This window comes from Lepidochelys kempii, chromosome 1, assembly GCF_965140285.1.
Source record: "Lepidochelys kempii isolate rLepKem1 chromosome 1, rLepKem1.hap1, whole genome shotgun sequence".
Classification (NCBI taxonomy): Eukaryota; Metazoa; Chordata; order Testudines; family Cheloniidae; genus Lepidochelys; species Lepidochelys kempii.
Genome location: NC_136380.1, coordinates 1,208,953 through 1,221,909, shown reverse-complemented (window position 1 = coordinate 1,221,909; position 12,957 = coordinate 1,208,953). Strand labels below are relative to the sequence as shown.

The 12,957-nt window shown below is 45.0% G+C and overlaps 1 protein-coding gene across 1 annotated transcript; it reads left to right on the top strand.

Moving 5' to 3' along the window:
• Positions 1 to 10,104: 10,104 nt before the first annotated feature.
• On the top strand, positions 10,105 to 11,052 carry LOC140911764 (olfactory receptor 52M1-like). The gene has a single exon (XM_073345562.1). The coding sequence runs from the start codon at positions 10,105 to 10,107 to the stop codon at positions 11,050 to 11,052; it is 948 nt and encodes a 315-aa protein (XP_073201663.1).
• Positions 11,053 to 12,957: the final 1,905 nt, after the last annotated feature.

Here is a 12,957-nt window from a genome sequence, read left to right as displayed (position 1 = left end):
TAGTCAGTTCCTCCAGCACTTGTACCAGGAAGTTGTCCCCAACCCTCTCCAAAAGCTGCTGGTATTGTCTGTGCACTGCTGTATTGCTCTCCCAGCAAATGGCAGGGTGATTGAAGACCCCCATTAGAACCAGGGCCTGTAAAACAAATTCACTTTGTTTATGGGGGAGGTTTCGGTTGGATATTAGGAAAAACTTTTTCACTAGGAGGGTGGTGAAGCACTGGAATGCATTACCTAGGGAGGTGGTGGAATCTCCTTCCTTAGAAGTTTTTAAGGTCAGGCTTGACAAAGCCCTGGCTGGGATGATTTAGTTGGGGATTGGTCCTGCTTTGAGCAGGGGGTTGGACTAGACACCTCCTGAGGTCCCTTCCAACCCTGATATTCTATGATTCTATGCATCCAATGATCACATAACCCCTTTTGGTTACAGCATCACATGAGGAGCTCACAATGAGTTGGTTGTTCACAATGACCTCTAAATCCTCTAAATGTAAGCCATTCCATAATACAGTGCTATAGTGTGTTGGTGGGGCCTGCATTCTTTCCAAATGCAGAACAAAACTATTTCTTGAACACTTCTCCCTTTTCTGCAACATTATCAAGTTTTCTTTCTCCATCTAGGAGTTGGCCTAAACTTTTTCTAGGATTTCTTTTATTCTTAATATACTTAATAACCGCCTTTTTGTTATCCATAGCCCTGCCAAGCATGGATTTTTCACTGAAGTCTTTAATGTCCCTTATCAGTTTTCATAACTTCCAATTTGTATTGATTGCTATCTATTTTTCCTTTTTCCCATTTGTTATATATTGCTTCCCCCCCTCCCTCCCAAATGCTGACTTCATTTTGTCACTTACCTGGGATTTTAGCCAAAGCTGTCCACTTTCTTGACTGAGGAATCGTGGCTTTTAGCAATCAAGTAAACTATTCTTAAGGAATTCTCAATTGTTACTCCCATTTTTCTGTCTAAATTTTTCCTCCCAATCAGTTTTGCTGATAATTTGCTTCAGCTTTGGGGAATTAACTCCTCTGAAGCACTGAGTATTTATCGAGATTACTGTGTGGGAATTGTTCCCTGTGTGTTCCTTGGAATGTACTCAGTTGCAATCTTTAACTGTGTTCTCCTCTATCATATGGCCCAAAGAGAGAGAATTTAACTGGGAACCATCCAAGAAGAGTGAAGGTGAATGCTGCATTAGGGGAGTTATGTTGTGAGCTGAAGGTGAGAATATTAAATCATAGAATCCAGAAAGCCTTTGACAAGGTCCCTCACCAAAGGCTCTTATGTAAATTAAGTTGTCATGGGATAAGAGGGAAGATCCTTTCATGGACTGAGAATGGGTTAAAAGACAGGGAACAAAGGGTAGGAATAAATGGTAAATTTTCAGAATGGAGAGGGGTAACCAGTGGTGTTCCCCAAGGGTTCAGTCCGAGGACCAATCCTATTCAATTTATTCATAAATGATCTGGAGAAAGGGGTAAACAGTCAGGTGGCAAAGTTTGCAGATGATACTAAACTGCTCAAGATAGTCAAGATCAAAGCAGACTGCGAAGAACTTCAAAAAGATCTCACAAAACTAAGTGATTGGGCAACAAAATGGCAAATGAAATGTAATGTGGATAAATGTAAAGTAATGCACATTGGAAAGCATAACCCCAACTATTCATACAATATGATGGGGGCTAATTTAGCTACTACTAATCAGGAGAAAGATCTTGGAGTCATCAGGGATAGTTCTCTGAAGACGTCCACGCAGAGTGCAGTGGCAGTCAAAAAAGCAAATGGAAAGTTAGGACTCATTAAAAAAGGGATAGAGAATAAGACAGAGAATATCTTATTGCCCTAACATAAATCCATGGTACGCCCACATCTTGAATACTGCATATAGATGTGGTCCCCTCATCTCAAAAAAGATATGCTGGCATTATGAAAGGTTCAGAGAAGGGCAACTAAAATGATTAGGGGTTTGAAATGGGTCCTATATGCCAGGTGCCCCAGAGGAAGTGAGCCTAACAGGTAAGAAATCAAGTGATCTCTCTCCTGCCATCCATCTCCATCATCTGACAAACAGAGGCTAGGGACACCCTTCCTTATCCATCCTGGCTGATAGCCATTAATGGACTTAACCTCCATGAATTTATCTAGTTCTCTTCTAAACCCTGTTATAGTCCTAGTCTGCACAACCTCCTCAGGCAAGGAGTTCCACAGGTTGACTGTGCGCTGTGTGCAGAAGGACTTCCTTTTATTTCTTTTAAACCTGCTACCCATTAATTTCATTTGGTTGCCCCTAGTTCTTATATTGTGGGAACAAGTAAATAACTTTTCCTTATTCACTTTCTCCACACCACTCATATTTTATAGACCTCTGTCATATCCCCGCTTAGTCTCCTCTTTTCCAAGCTGAAAAGTCCTAGTCTCTTTAATCTCGCCTCCTATGGGGAAGGCACCCGGCCAGGTTTATTGCCAGATGAAACACAGTCTCAAGCTCCCTGGATCAGATGTCTACCATTCTGCTAGTACATATGTGCTCCCTGACAATGGACACAGCTCAATCAGTGGCAGGATTTACCACTGCCCCCTAGGCCAGACAGAGACAACGCCCAAGGGCTGTATTCTTATACACAGGTACAAACAAGTTACTCATCACTCCCGACGTATTGAGGTGCAACCCCTCTACGCAGTCAGGTGTCGTCTCTCACCTTGTACATGTTGGTTCAAACAAAACAACTCTATCCATCATAGTACCCTTTTGCCCATCTTTACGATGGGTCTGCCTGTTCCTTGTTATCTGCGTGGAATGTGCAAGTGTCCGAGTGTTCTGGTACCTTTTAGTGATGTGTATTTTTGCAACATCAGCCCTCTTCTTGCCAGCTTCTGTGAGCAGGGCCTGCCTCTGGCTCACAGTTTAACTTTGCTTTATGTTAGCAAGGTCTTGACCATCACTTTAGTTCAGGATTCAGGCCTCATACCGGGCCTCTGATACAGGGGTTTATGTTTCAGAGCCTCATCTTACTACATTCCCCCACTTCTTGTCTTTTTATGCGGAGGATGTTTACCCATCGTCCCAGAAAAGCATAATGCATGGACTAAAGATAACCCAGTGGGCTAAACACTGTTATTTGGGAGGCTGTGTTGGACAGAAGCGACTTTGTCTGTACAAAGTGCAAGCTGGTCTCCATATTGGAAGAGAAGATTCAAGGTCTGGAGCAACAGGTATCGACCCTGCGTTGCATACGAGAAACTGAAGATTTCCTGGACAGACGTCAGGATATGCTTCTACAGACACAACGTTCTGAAGATTCAGAGCAGGCTGCGCAGCGGGGACAAGAGAACAGTGAAGAAATTTGGCAGCATGTGACCTCCAGAAGAAGAAAGGGGAGCGTCCATGTACCAGCAACACAGATACAGGTAAGTAACCGTTTTCATGTTCTCTCCACAGGTACTAATGCGGAGAGTGGATTAGATGATACATCTGAGGGAAGGGAGCAGAAGGAGACTCCGCCGATTGGAAGGCATGAGATGCACTGTCCTAGGGTTGGGGGTTCCACGACCACCACTCCCAAGAGAAGGAGGCGGGTGGTGGTGATCGGGGACTCTCTCCTCAGGGGGACTGAGTCATCTATCTGCCACTCCGACCGGGAAAACTGAGAAGTCTGCTGCTTGCCAGGAGCTACGATTCGCGATGTGACGGAGAGACTGCCGAGACTCATCAAGCCCTCGGATCGCTACCCCTTCCTGCTTCTCCACATGGGCACCAATGATACTGCCAAGAATGACCTTGAGCAGATCACTGCAGACTACGTGGCTCTGGGAAGAAGGATAAAGGAGTTTGAGGTGCAAGTGGTGTTCTCGTCCATCCTCCCCGTGGAAGGGAAAGGGTCCAGATAGGGACCGTCAAATCGTGGAAGTCAACGAATGGCTATGCAGGTGGTGTCGGAGAGAAGGCTTTGGATTCTTTGACCATGGGATGGTGTTCCAAGAAGGAGGAGTGCTAGGGAGAGATGGGCTCCACTTAATGAAGAGAGGGAAGAGCATCTTCGCAAGCAGGCTAGCTAACCTAGTGAGGAGGGCTTTAAACTAGGTTCACGGGGGGAAGGAGACCAAACCCCTGAGGTAAGTGGGGAAGCAGGATACCAGGAGGAAGCACAAGCAGGAGAGCGCGAGAGGGGAGGGCTCCTGCCTCATACTAAGAAAGCAGGACAAACAGCAAGTTATCTCAAGTGCCTGTACACGAACGCAAGAAGCCTGGGAAACAAGCAGGGAGAACTGGAAGTCCTGGCACAGTCAAGGAATTAGGATGTGATTGGAATAACAGAGACTTGGTGGGATAACTCACATGCCTGGAGTACTGTCATGGATGGTTATAAACTGTTCAGGAAGGACAGGCAGGGCAGAAAAGGTGGGGGAGTTGCACTGTATGTAAGGGAGCAGTATGATTGCTCAGAGCTCTGGTATGAAACTGCAGAAAAACCTGAGAGACTGGATGAAGTTTAGAAGCGTGAGCAACAAGGGTGATGTCGTGGTGGGAGTCTGCTATAGACCACCAGACCAGGGGGATGAGGTGGATGAGGCTTTCTTCCGGCAACTAATGGAAAAATATTGCTCGGGCATGCAGGAGTGAAATCAGGAAGACCAAATCACACCTGGAGTTGCAGCTAGCAAGAGATGTTAAGAGTAAGAAGAAGGGTTTCTTCAGGTATGTTAGCAACAAGAAGAAAGTCAAGGAAAGTGTGGGCCCCTGACTGAATGAGGGAGGCAACCTAGTGCCAGAGGATGTGGAAAAAGCTAATGTACTCAATGCTTTTTTTGCCTCTGTCTTCACGAACAAGGTCAGCTCCCAGACTGCTGCACTGGGCAACACAAAAAGAAGTGGAGAAAGAAGTGGTTTGGGACTATTTAGAAAAGCTGGACGAGCACAAGTCCATGGGGCCGTATGCATTGCATCTGAGAGTGCTAAAGGAGTTGGTGGATGTGATTGCAGAGCCATTGGCCATTATCTTTGAAAACGCATGGCGATCAGGGGAGGTCCCGGACGACTGGAAAATAGCTAATGTAGTGCCCATCTTTAAAAAAGGGAAGAAGGAGGATCTGGGGAACTACAGGCCAGTCAGCCTCACCTCAGTCCCTGCAAAAATCATGGAGCAGGTCCTCAAGGAAACAATACTGAAGCACTTAGAGGAGAGGAAAGTGATCAGGAAGAGTCAGCATGGATTCATCAAGGGCAAGTCATGCCTGACTAATCTAATTGCCTTGTATGACGAGATAACTGGCTCTGTGGATGAGGGGAAAGCGGTGGACGTGTTGTTCCTTGACTTTAGCAAAGCTTTTGACACGATCTCCCACAGTATTCTTGTCAGCAAGTTAAGGAAGTATGGGCTGGATGAATGGACTATAAGGTGGATAGAAAGCTGGCTAGATTGTCGGGCTCAACGGGTAGTGATCAATGGCTCCATCTCTAGTTGGCAGCCAGTATCAAGTGGAGTGCCCCAGGGGTCGGTCCTGGGGCCGGTTTTGTTCAATATCTTCATAAATGATCTTGAGGATGGTGTGGATTTCACCCTCAGCAAGTTTGCAGATGACACTAAACTGGGAGGAGAGGTAGATAAGTTGGAGGGTAGGGGTAGCATACAGAGGGCCCTAGACAAATTAGAGGATTGGGCCAAAAGAAATCTGATGAGGTTCAACAAGGACAAGTGCAGAGTCCTGCACTTAGGACGGAATAATCCCATTCACCGCTACAGACTAGGGACCGAGTGGCTCGGCAGCAGTTCTGCAGAAAAGGACCTTGGGTTACAGTGGACGAGAAGCTGGATATGAGTCAGCAGTGTGCCCTTGTTGCCAGGAAGGCCAATGGTATTTTGGGATCTATAAGTAGGGGTATTGCCAGCAGATCGAGGGACGTGATCGTCCCCCTCTATTCGACATTGGTGAGGCCTCATCTGGAGTGCTGTGTGCAGTTTTGGGCCCCACACTACAAGAAGGATGTGGAATTGGAAAATGTCCAGCGGAGGGCAACAAAAATGATTAGGGGACTGGAACACATGAGTTATGAGAAGAGGCTGAGGGAACTGGGATTGTTTAGTCTACGGAAGAGAAGAATGAGGGGGGATTTGATAGCTGCTTTCAAGTACCTGAACGGGGGTTTCAAAGAGAATGGATCTAGACTGTTCTCAGTGGTAGCAGATGACAGAACGAGGAGTAATGGTCTCAAGTTGCAGTGGGGGAGGTTTAGATTGGATATTAGGAAAAACTTTTTCAGTAGGAGGGTGGTGAAGCACTGGAATGGGTTCCCTAGGGAGGTGGTGGAATCTCCTTCCTTGGAAGTTTTTAAGGTCAGGCTTGACAAAGCCCTGGCTGGGATGATTTAGTCGGGGATTGGTCCTGCTTTGAGCAGGGGGTTGGACTAGATGACCTCTTGAGGTCCCTTCCAACCCTATGATTCTATGATTCTATGATTCTATGTGTTTACCTTATTTTACCATCCCTACACTCATGCCCCTTCGGTCTTTTTAGTCTGCGCTTTCCCTCGCACGACTGAGAGGCAGATTTTATTATCCAATTATTTTTTAGTCCCTTATGGTGGGCCTGGGAATGTTAGGCCCGGGACGATGACTGAGAAATGTAGTATTGTGATTGAGCCTTAGGCACTCCCAAATAATTAATATATATGAATAATATGGGTCTGGAGTGTATATTTGTAGTGTATATGGGCATCTATGTATAGTATGCATGTGTACATAGAACAGCACTTTATAACCAAGCATGACAATTCTTTTCCAATCTGTTGTTGTAGTTTGGCCCTTGTGGTACTGCAGATAGCAACCCACTTTTATTGGGGCAATGACAGTTCCCATTTGTATCGTTAGGAGTCGTAGGCTGAGTCTGTTGAAATACTGGGACACTAGGATTGGGGCGATGTGTCCCACACTGCTGTGTGTATGAGAAGTAAACCAGAAATTTGGAGAAGTGACAGTACCACTGAGGCCATTATATGTAAATCTATTGTAATTAGTTACGACACAGGGCTGCCCATCGTGTTGTAGGGTGTCCTGACTGTTGGTTGTCACCCTCTGGTAACGTTCACTGGGCAGGAAACAGGAGCGGCTGCTTCTCTGTTCCATGGGTTGAACTGCTCCGTGATACGCCAGTAGTTGATGTAGATCCAGTTGTTTCTTATGGATGCCGTCTTCCAGACAACCACCTGAATGGACAGTAACCAATTTATCAACTATACACTGAAGAAGATTGTTTTGAATAACATGTGCCTCACTTGGGATGCAGTGTCACTGACCCTGGTGCGAACAGGCAATTTGTTTACCCACTTTGTAGTTACTGTGCAACTTTTTGTTTGTTTACCACTTTGTTTTCCGCTTGCCTTCCCGTTGTTTGCTGCCATTCGTTTGTTGATTTATACCCATGCGTTGGTTCAACAGTTGAGCAATGTTATGCACATTGTAAGTGTTGTACAGCAATCCGACAATACAGCAATCCTATGAAAGTACAACAATAAAACAATCGTACAGCAATAACACCGTTGTTTTTACACCATAACCAAGTTGAAATTAAATGACCCTTTATCCTGGTCCAGCTAGTTGTTTTCAGCTGACTGTTAACTTAATTGTCCGTATATGGTAGACAGAGGGAGCATTTGACCAGTCTCCTGTTTATAAAGCACTCCATTTTTTTTTCTTGATGCTTGGGAGGTTGCTTCACTGTAGACTGATATTTTCTGGTGTCTTTGGTCTGTGGGATGCAACTTAAACAACTTTTGCTAGTTAGCATCATGAAGTATTTTGTTTTTTTCTTTTTCTTTTTTGTTTTTGTTTTCAGTAACCCAAACTTAATACAAAGTTTAATGTAGCTTGTTTACAATGTAATAGGGACAATGTAATAGGGACCGAGTCTTTTATAACACAAGCTGTACTTTGGCAATTGTTGTGTAGACATTAGTTTTCACTTGAGGTGCAGCATTAATATTTTATACTAGATAAAATGCTTAACTCTAAAAGCTGCTGTGGGAAGGTGTGTTGTTGTTGTTGTTTTTTCCTGCTGGACATTCTGTGTTAGCAAAAGAGTCAATAGCATGATTCACACCAAGCTTTTTAGAGTTAATTTGCGTGTGATACCGATTTCACTCTTGTTAACTCTTTCGAAGCACAAACTTTAACAACCACTGCTTCCCATTAACATAAGATAACAAAAGAAAAGCGTATAAAATTAAACCAACTACAAAATGAAACCAAAATAAATTTTAAATACAGATCCATGCAAATACTTTGAGGGTAATATACTTTTATGATGCTTGGTGGTGTTTGGAAGACGAAGGTGGAAACCAGTTGAAATTGTTTGGTTAGCTTTATGCATAAATTGTTATTTTAAAACATTTTTGCTATGACATTCTTATAACTATATTCAAAAGTGAAAACAATTTATAAAAAGCCCAAACAAGAAATTGACATTTTGTTAATATTACCTTACTCTTACGATTGAGGTTCCCCACCGTTCTATTTCTTTGACTAAAAATAAAAAACAAAACTGTGATTAATAAAAGAGAACTATTTTTGTTTGTGATTGCTTTGTTTGATGAGGCAGAAATCGATGTGCATATATTTATAACGGAGACCTTGTTGAACTTTGAAAAAAAAATTGTATTAATAATATTACGGTGGTTATACCCCAACCACAACATTGAAATAGTTTGCTAACACTTATATATAAATATTTTTAAAAGGGAATAAAATTGACATTTTGTTGCAACAAAATAAAAATAATGAAAAGTAGTTACGTGACACACACAACACAAGGCCACACACATGACATACAGGACCAACTTACACTTAAAAACAAATGGTGCCAGAATGTTATTTATAACTATACAAAATAAGGCAAACAAAAAAACAAAATAAACAAAAGGGTTAAACATTTAAATAAGCAAGTTATTGCCTTGTTATTTAAAACTTTTAATAAAAATTGATAAAATTCATATAATTATTTGCAAAATTTGTTGTATTAATTTAGTAACAAGGAATTTTGCATTAATTTAAATTTAACATTATTTTAAAACTATGCTGTATGGAAGGAAGAAAAGGCCATGTTTTAAAGATTAGTTAGTGGTTAGGGTTAGAAGCAGAATGGGCATTTCTGTCGCTTGGCAACACCAAGTTGGTGTTGGTCCTGCTGTCAGCCGGGCATTTTACTGGATGACATCCTGAGGTGTCGTCCAACCCTCATCTTCTATGACTCTGTGCTTCTTTGTCTCTTCTCTAAACGAAACAGTTCCAGATTTTTCAGTCCGTCTGCATCAGGCAGCCTCCCCCATTCTCAGAGCTTGTCTCAGAAATCCCCTTTCTCTCTGCTGTATCCTTTACATAGACTGAGCGATCAAAACTGAGCGCATGTCCAGACCATGTTATTCACTATCCCATTCCTTAGACATCTGAACATTGTCTTTGTTTTGGACACTTCTACAAATGAGCAGGTGTTTTTCAATGACACCAAATCACAGGAGCCAGTTAACCGCTCCCTCTGGTTAAATGGGGGGACCCTATTGAGGAATCTGGACTCTTGGGGCCCACGTTCCAAATTTAAGGACTTGGATAGAAAGTGGCTTGGAGTTCCTGGGCCAGGAAGAAGTGGGAGAAGGCAGCCAGCCTCCCCCATTTTTGCCCCCCTACTCGGTATTCTAGCCACTAGGCTATCCAGCCTCCAGGGACGCAGCCACAGGCCTACTCCATGGACTATCTAACCTGGCTTTCATTGCACTAAGGAACAATGATGGAAAGCCTATATCCACACTCATGTTTGATGATGGTGCCTATTACATTTTCCCACACCATGATGTGTAGGAATTAGTGACATGGAGTAGGGTCAGTTATTCTGAATAATGAAAATGTCATTTTTTCAGTGTGTGAAGAGCGGCCAATCTGCTACACCCATTAGAACAGCCCCCACTAGTGCATGCAGTGTCTCATATTCACATTGTCTCTCCATCCAGGCGTTTGTACTGCGACCATCACCCTGGGCACGTACAGAAAGTCAAGGGAACGTACGGTACAAACAGGAGACACCGTTCTGCCTCGGATTTGGATACCTTCTCCCCTACTCCATGTCAGATTCTAATGCAACCAACTTCACCAACCCCTCCACCTTCATCGTGCTGGGCATTCCTGGCCTGGAGACGGCCCACATCTGGATCTCCATCCCCTTCTGTGCCATTTATGCCATAGCCATCTTGGGGAACTTCACCATCCTATTTATTGTCAAGATGGAGCAGAGCCTTCATGAGCCCATGTACTATTTCCTCTGCATGCTGGCCGTCACCGACCTGGTTGTGTCCACGTCCACCCTGCCCAAAACACTGAGCATCTTCTGGTTCAATTCCAGGGAGATCGATTTCAGTGCCTGCCTCACCCAGATGTACTTCATTCAGTGCTTCTCAGTGATGGCATCTGGGATCATCGTGGCCATGGCGTTTGATCGCTACGTGGCCATCTGCAATGCCCTGAGACATTCCACCATCCTGACAAACCCTGTGGTGGCCACGATTGGCCTGGCTGTGGTGTTGCGTGGCTGCATGGTCGTACTGCCAACTCCCTTCCTGGCGAGGCGGTGGCCATATTGCAGAACCAACATCATCCCCCACTCGTACTGTGACGGCATGGCCGTGGTGAAGCTGGCCTGTGCTGACACCCGTGTCAGTAGTTACTACGGCCTCTCTGTGACATTCTTGGTGATGGGTCTGGATGTGTTTTTTATCACCGTGTCCTATACCCAGATCCTCAGGGCCATCTGCAGCCTCCCCACAAAGGACACCAGGCTCAAGACTTTTAGGACCTGCAGCTCCCACCTCTGTGTCTTCTTAGCCTTTAGCATCCCAGCTCTCTTTTCCATCCTCTCACACCGGTTTGGCCAGAATGTGCCCCTGCATTTCCATGTTCTCATGGCCAACATTTACCTCCTGGTGCCCCCCATGTTAAACCCCATCATCTACGGGTTGGGGACCAAACATATTCGGGACATGCTGCTCCAGCTCTTTACTTGTAAAGGGACCTAAAGTTTTCACTGGTCCTCTGTCTTTCAGGCCCAGCTCCAAACAGAGCTTGCTGGTGACATGGTGCTGGGCCCTCTTCACTAACACTACTGGGCACTACTGAGAGACATTAATCCCTTTCCTGAACTTATTGTGCAGGGTCAGTGTGTGACAAACTGGGGAATCGGTCTGTGTACAACTCATTGAGTTGTCACCTTTCTAATTGTTTGTTACTAGACCCCCAAGGCCCTTTTGCCACTCCTCTTCTACCAATGCCCTGCCTGGCTCTGCCTCTGCCACTCAAGGCCCTGTCCCTGTCACTTGCTCCTGTCTTACCCTCCCCTTGACAATCACTAGACCTTCTCCCTCCTCCCCCCTTCCCCAGGTGCAAGGGAGCCATTTAAGGTTTTGATATGGGTGACAATTTTAAACATGATACAAGGGACTATTTAGGCACTCAGAAACTCTAATTGTTTGGCAGATAACTTAGCCATTAGCTCACAGGAGCACTGCATCTAATTCCTATATAAAAGAATGAAAAATAAATTAATATTAGACCCACTCAGCTCTGGTACTAACATGTGCTGGCATCTTGGGGAAGGGAGGGGCAAGCAGGAGCAAGGGAGGAGAGATTTCAGGGGTGCACAGCGGGCCCACCACAGTCCCAGACTGCATGCTGGGGGGCTCTAGTCACATAGTGTTGGAGACTTTTATGGATTGGCTTGTTATGGCCTTGGTTTGAGATGGGATTAGCTTGATTTTTGGCTTATTTTGAAAGTCGGGGTGTTTATTTACAGTGTGCAAGTTGGCATTAGTGAAATTAGGGTGTTACAGTGGGGGACAGATATATCATGGGTCTATAGAAGAACATCAGAATCACCCTACTGAGTGAGACCAAGGGTCCATCAGACCCAGTATCCTGGTTTCCAACAGTGACCTATACCACGTGCCTCAGTTGGGATGAACAGAACAGGCAATCATCAGGTGATTCATCCCCTGTCACCCACTTCCAGGTTCTGGAAAACAGACCCTCTGGACATGCCGAACATGGTGTTGGATTCCTGCCCATCCTGGCAAATAGCCACTGATGGGCCTATTGTCCATGAACTTATATAGTTCTTATTGGAACCCTGTTCTAGTTTTGGCCTTCAGCAAAGAGCTCCACAGGTTGTCTGTGAAGAAATTATTTCTTTCATTTATTTTAAATCTGCTGACTATTAATTTCACTGGGTGTCCCCTTCTTTTTGTGTTATGTGAAGAAGTAAATAACATTTCCTTATTCAATTTTTCCACACAAGTCATGATTTAGAGCCCTCTCTCATATCCCTGGTGTGACAGAGTTCCTCCTCTGCCTTGGTGGATCCTGCACTTTCTGGCCGATTTGCTCACCTTAGAGGTTCACGGCAGCCCTCAGTTTGGCTGCTTTTGCTAGAGGCTCAAACCTTCTGTTCACTCAACTAACCTCATCACTGGCCAGCATGGGGGGAAGGGAGAGCAATCTCCACAGTCTCTGTTGTCGCACCTAGTGGGTCGGGGACAGGTCAGATCCCTCTTCAATTTAGACCTTGCTCTCTGATGAGACTCACATTCCAGGTCAACTCCTCCTGTGTCAAACAGGGAGTTGGGCGGATGAGGAGAACCCAGGCCCAAACTGTACTCGGTTCCAGACCCGGACCCTGTGAATAGCAGCTGTCTGCTGTGTCTCCTGCAACATCCCCTGAACCAGCTGCATGACAGCTACAACTCCCTGGGCTACTTCCCCATGGCCTCTCCCAGCACCTTCTTTGCACTGCAGGACCTTTTTCCTGTTGGCGCTCGTACTCCTCAGTCCTCCAGCAGCACGTCTTCTCACTCCCAGCTCCTTGCGTGCCCCTCACTAGTTGATGGGAGGTCTTTTTTCAACCAAGTGCCCTGATTAGCCTGCCTGCC